The sequence below is a fragment of the Podarcis liolepis genome, assembly GCF_965112155.1.
Source record: "Podarcis liolepis genome assembly, chromosome: 2".
Lineage (NCBI taxonomy): Eukaryota > Metazoa > Chordata > Lepidosauria > Squamata > Lacertidae > Podarcis > Podarcis liolepis.
This window is the reverse complement of record NC_139555.1, coordinates 88,938,529-88,945,104: the sequence shown is the minus strand read 5'-3', so window position 1 is coordinate 88,945,104 and position 6,576 is coordinate 88,938,529. Positions and strand designations below refer to the sequence as shown.

The 6,576-nt window shown below is 43.0% G+C and overlaps 1 protein-coding gene across 1 annotated transcript; it reads right to left on the bottom strand.

Moving 5' to 3' along the window:
• Positions 1–693: 693 nt before the first annotated feature.
• Positions 694–4,931, bottom strand: RPL32 (ribosomal protein L32). Its single transcript, XM_083487051.1, has 4 exons — positions 4,800–4,931; positions 3,036–3,136; positions 2,697–2,878; positions 694–875 (listed from the first exon to the last, which is right to left on the bottom strand). Exons 2-4 carry the CDS (start codon positions 3,129–3,131, stop codon positions 746–748), a joined length of 408 nt encoding a protein of 135 aa, XP_083343177.1. The 5' UTR covers positions 3,132–3,136; positions 4,800–4,931; the 3' UTR covers positions 694–745.
• Positions 4,932–6,576: the final 1,645 nt, after the last annotated feature.

Below are 6,576 nucleotides of genomic sequence, written 5' to 3'. Positions count from 1 at the left end.
TAAGCTTGTGCTCTCAACTTGGATAAAACAGAATGTAGGGTTGTACAGGATTTGAGGTTATATTCTAAATTTTAAGCAGCATCTGCTTTCTTCAAGTGAGGAAGCAGGAAAGATCACAACACATAGACAAAGAATAAACAGGTATGCTGCCTTGTAGCAAGTCATTTGGTCCATCCTAGTTCCTATTGTCCACCGTGCCATGTAGCAGGCAGGGTTCCCTCCCAGCCCCTACCGCCAGATGCCAAGGATTGAACCTGGCATCTTCTGCATGCTAGTCAGGAGCTCCACCACTGAGCTATGGCCCTTCCCCAACTTCTCAGAGCAAAACACCTTAGTAATTACCATTTCACATACTATGCATATGCAAATGAGCTTTCATTGAAGCTGGTTCCAAAGGAGGTATACCTGTTTGGCACAGTCACTCTTTTTAAGATGTATGTTTTAAAGCAAGCTGTGAAGTTACCTTGAGCATACAGCTTAGTGACTTAAGAATTCCTGCTTTTTTCTCACTGCTAATGTACACCTCTTCCGTGATAGTAAATTGTTAATTGTGTGGGTTTGCAAATACAGTATCTGTTAGCAGAAGACAGTAGTTTATAAAATATTACTACCTTTCTAACAACTGATCTTCATATGAAGTTACAAAAATTGCTTTTATATACCCTCACAGCAGGAACATCAGTTTTCCGACACTTTTTTGTTTTGTTTTACTTTTTATTAAATACAGTTGTACAAGAACAACTATTTATTCATTTTCCTCACTGCGCAGTCGGGCATTTGGATTGGTGACTTTGATAGCAAGCTGAGCTGCTCTTTCCACAATTACCTTCCGATTCTTGGATGAAACATTGTGAGCAATCTCTGCACAATAGGACCTGATAAAAGAGAATGGCATTGTGTCACGAACAGTTCATTACCATTTTAAATCTAATTCTAGCAAAGGCAGAGTGAGAATCTAAGATGCTGGAGGTCCGTGAAGTAGTCAAGTATGTATTGAGGAAAGTAGAGGGGTAATTACATTTTAAGGAAAATTGCACAACAGTCCTAATGTAAATGTTCCACCTGCAAGTGGGACATTATGTTGAAATGCTACTGTACTATTATGTCAAAAACAACATGCCTTTGTTTAAAGTCTATGCGCAGGAGAAATGGCCTTTGCATTCAAATGTCACTTTCCACAGGCAGGATGCTTTTGACATAGGGGTTGGATGCATTTAGATATGTGGAAGCAGTATGCTTCCAAAAGGAGTGCCTAGTTTTTTTCAGTTCTAAATGCAACTTGAAGACTCCAGAAAGGATAAGGGAGTCATTTGTTACAATACCACACACAGGCTTAAACGAACTAGAAGACTGAAGGAAAAAATGTGTAAGGAGCTTCCAGATCAAGGTAGACCATGGGATCCTTAGCTCCCAAGGACAGTCCAGATGGAGGATTATTGTGCAGCAGGTGCTGCTCAGGTTTCCATAGCATCCATGCAACATCATCAAAATCCCAGCATACCATTTTAGATTTAATCTTATTTTGTCTTGCCACAGAAAATTCATTATGTGAAAACAACACATTATACAACTGCCGTCATCACTGCTGTGCAAGTTTCGAAGTACTTTTTTTGGTGGCCAGTTTGTAATGGGTGTGATGTTTCTGTGGGTGGTCTTTATTGCTACACCAGAGTTGTTCTTTTCAATGGTCCAAACAATGAGTGTGTGCCTATTTCCACTGCTTGCTGAAGGCACACTGAAATTCCAACAACCCAGTTCAGAGGAACTATGTTCTCAAGATCGCAACATTGTAAGAGATTCCCTTGGAGACAAAATCCAGGTACATCTACTGCAGTTAAACGTTTTTAACTGAGGTTTTGCACAAAAACTATACAAAAAAATTAATAGCCTTGATTGGGCCCACAGGTACAGAAATACCCACTCATATACTCAGACGGAGGAAAGATAGGAGTAATTTGAAGGGAGGGACCACAACACCAAAGATTACCCGCTGGTGTGAATGGAAAACAGCAGTAGAGTTATGCACATTTTGATTGGGTCCAGTAAGAAAACCTGCCCGAGCTGTGCCGTTCCCCATTTGACTGAGCTGAATAGATACTGGGGAATCAATAGGACATTATAACCTTCCTCAAAGAGCTCTGTGTGGCATTTTAGCCTACTAACACTGTGATAGAGTTTACAGAGAACCTGTCCCAGGCTGCCTAACAGGAATCTGAACCAGGATTTCCCTACATCAAATTTCAACCATCCCTAAACCTCTACAGAATTATCTTTGAGGCAGATACCTAAATGGTACCAACTGATACTCTGCTGTACTTTGAACACTATAATGGATGCAATGACCTTCCCAAGCGCGAAGACAATCTTCCTCCCCTCAGCATTATGACATTAAAGAAATATTAATATTGTAATATACAAGGAGATTTTCTAGTGGTAAACCTTCCAGCAGTGACAGATTGAGTTCTAATCCTACACAGGAAAAGCGGAAGATCCAAAAGGAAAAAGGAAAGAAACGGATGGGGAAGAGATGGCTAGTAGCAGTATCCCATTAAAGAAAAGAAAAACAGGTATGTGAGAGATGAGCTAGATCCCACAACTCCCAAAATCTTTTTGCATTCTGTGACTACTACTCCTGCAACCAAGCCAGAAAATCTTCAAACACAACATGGCATCCCTGAATCCCTTTTCCAACTCACTTGTTGCTCATCATCAGCACCTCCAGCTCTTTGACGTTGTGGACAAGGAACTTTCTGAATCCTGAAGGCAACATGTGCTTTGTCTTCTTACTGCTACCATACCCAATGTTGGGCATCAAGATTTGGCCCTTGAACCTTCTGCGGACTCTGTTGTCAATACCTCTGGGCTTCCTCCAGTTACGCTATAGAAATCCAGGGAGAAAGAATATCAAAACCTCAACATCTGCACCATCTTTTCAGAGATCTAATATATTACCATGTCAGTGCTGCAAAACCAAAACACAAGCTGGCACTCTTGAGTATTTTAATATCTGGTGATTCATCAAAAGGACACCTTACCTTAATTTTGACATAGCGATCAGATTGATGGCGGATGAACTTCTTGGTCCTCTTCTTGACGATCTTAGGCTTGATGAGGGGTCTGAGGGCTGGCATCGTGTCTAACAAAAACAGAGCACACCTAAGGAATCAACACACTATAGGAAATAATTACCCTAAAAAACAAAACAAAAACCACCCTGTAGCAGCGCATCTTTTCTCCCTACCATGTCCAAAGCTGGAAGAGCATGAAAAGCTCTCCAGTCCTGGGAGGTAATCAAATTAAGAGCTGAACCTCTGAATTATTTTCTCCCACATCTATTTAGTGCAGAGAAACCTTTAAAAAATGCCAGTAATGTCCTAGGCCTAAAATACATATTATGAATGGGCTTTGTGTAACATATGCTGTAAGTAAACCCATTACTAGTAAAATGAGCTGCAAGATTTCACAGAAATTATCCTCTTGCTATTATCTTTCCATGTCAAGTTTTCCATTTTAAAAAATATTTCATAAAATTAGTAACATTAACCAGATATAATACAAGCGGACTGGGCTGATTCAAAATGGTAACTAACTGTAGACTTTTTCTCATGATGTTTTATTTGCGTATTCCATCACTTGGGAGTTGTGGCTGATGGCAAAGCTCCTCAACTGTGCCTACAATTGTAGAGTCATACCTCGGGTTACAGAAGCTTCAGGCTGCGCGTTTTTGGGTTGTGCACTGCGCCGAACCTGGAATTACCAGAATGGGTTACTTCTGGGTTTCGGTGCACGCACATGCGCTAAATCGTTTTGTGCATGCGCATAAGTAACAAATTGCGACCCGTGCGCGCGCTGTGGGTTGCGAAACGTGCCTCCCGCACAGATAACATTCGCAACCCAAGTGTCCACTGTACCCAAATAGAATCCTCACACCTTCCACCAAATATATGGAGGTTGAGCGAGGGACAGTACAGTAATTTAAATCCCACTTCACATGCTGATTGAAGGTGGATGGTACACAAATGTTCACACCTATGAAATATTTATGGGTTGCATCCAACCAAATTGTACTCAGCAGGCTCACGAAATGAATGAACCCAAATTACTCGTGTCTATTAACAAATATACATTGATCTGCTACACCTTTATGAATTTTCCCGATAAAACTGACTTCCGAATAAGTACCACTGTCAAAGATTATGCCAAAGGTGCTGCATTTTGCACGTGCGCGCGCACTCACAAAAATCCAGCCGAGGTAAATCAGGGCCAGAACCTTATGCACACTTAAGCCTCAGGAGAAGGCGATGGGGTTTACTTCGGCCTAAATGCACATTATGACTGTGCTAAGCGCTGTGTTACAAAGGTCGATTTAGAAAGCTGAATTATCCGCGGCGAAAAAGCTCAGTTTGTGAGCAACTTCTTTATTTGAAGCCAAGCCTTCCACCTTCGATAAAGATTTACTCGTCGGAAAAGCTCAAACCCTATTAGGAGTTCTGTCCAGTTTCCCCTCCATGGACCACCACGGAGGACCCATGGTGCTACTCTGGCGAGCGAGGGCTAAGCCTTCAGGCCCTTGTGCTTGTCTGCTTTGCCCTCGCCTCCCGCCCTCTCCATGCCAAGTTAGCTCAGCAAAGGGAAACCGAGCTTCGCCCCAAGAGCGCCCCCAAACTCCCCGCCCCCCCCAGCGCGCCTGGAAATAGCGACCGGCCCCGACAGAGAAGGCCTCAAGCTGCCCCTGGAAGCGGCAAAGTTCTCCCAGGAGCCTCTCCCGGCAAGGATGACAACGGATCTCCCGGACTTACCTGCTGGAGAATGGCAGCACCCGCGCAGGGAGCGAGCGCGGAGAGAAAGAGCGAAGGCGGAAGGCGCAAAGGTTGATGGGACGCCGCTGTAGGGTCCTGGCAGATCGGGTGAGAGCCACACCGAGAGCACAGAAGGACATAAAGGCGGAGTCACTCAAGCCTCTGCTCCTCCTAAACAGAACCCTAACGTGTATTTTATCATCGAAAAACGTCCTGGCTGAATATTTCAGACTTTAATTGTTATATTAGCTTCTGTGAGGTTAGCTAGCTAGGGATATTAAGGACCTGGAAACGTCACTTCCGGCAAGCTGTAGCAGAGGGGCAGGAGCTCAGAAATAAGAAAGTGCTAGAGAAACCTGGGCAGGGAAATTTCGGGTTCGCATGAAAGCTTTTTTTAATGCTTCCCACCTCAAAAAGGGTCCCATAGATAGCAACGAAGGAATTGAAGATTTTGGCACGGATTGGACAGCTTCATGTTAGGCATTAATAAAAAGTAGAGTCAGAAGTTATGGCGTGGTGGTGGTGCGGCTTAGAGAATCGGAAGTGAAATCCCGTGTATCAGTCCCACCTTAAAGTCTAGGAGCTGAGTGGTGGGGAGCTTGGAGGCGCTTGAGCAGGGGCTGCTGCTACAGGGACACCTGGTGGTCTTACATGGGTAGCGCAGGCGCAATCTCCATGCCGTAGCTTCTGCGGTTGGTTCTGACCGCCTCGTGGAGTTGCTCGCAAGTTTCGCTCGCTCTCGCGTTAAAAAAATAACCCCGTTTCTTCTACGGCAGTTTTCTGCTAAATAAAACGCTCGTCTTCCAAAGGGACCACTTTTATAAGTTTAAAAACAGACTATTACACAGACCATTGTACATCTGCAGTGTGCAATCCTGGACAAGTCTCCTCAGAAGCAAATCCCATCAAGGTCAATGGGATTTGCTGTCAGGTTCATACAGGGAACAGGTTCTTAGTTATGATCATCATCTCTTAAAGACATGCTTGTTGATGATTCAGAATTTCCTGCTTATCCCTGTGTCTTGGTTTCATATTAAAAGAGATGTGCTTAAAACTTTGCAGCACGGGGGTTTGGCAAGGCAGGTTCTCATGAAGTTCACATAGATAGTCTACATGAAATTAATTGGCATTCATTAGTTCCCACGGTACTATGTGGAGGACAAGCAAATTGCCTTGAAAACCCTCTAGGGAAATGGTGCAGTTTTAGATAATAGATGCAAAACGTGCCTTTGAAAATATAAGGAGCTTCGTGGATGCTGGAATTTCCCACCCCAAATACATACCAAAGCATTTTTTATGCATAGCCACTGGCAACCGTATCTGAAATTTTATTTGCAAATAATTAATCCAACCTTCAGTATCAGAAGTCATCAAGTATATATTTTTCTAACTGATATTTCACGTTCCCTTGCATTCTACACACCTTGAAGCACTCTGAAGGTGCTGGGATATTGACAGTAGTTTACTGTATTTTTCCGTGTATAACACACACACACCCCACCCCATGTATAACACGACCCCTATTTTTTGGGACTCCAAATAAATCCCCCATACGCACTATCTGTGTATAAGACAACCCCCCAATTTTAAACTTGAAAAAAGAGGGGGGAAATAGTCTTATACACAGAAAAATATGGCAATTGCTTTTTGTGCAATCTAGCAGTAAAGAGCAAACCCTTCTTACAGCTTTTCTAGACGATCAGGCTATGAATATAATTTATTAACTCAGTAAATAAACCATTTGTTTTAAGGGGTGCCAAGCATTTTATTGTGGGAT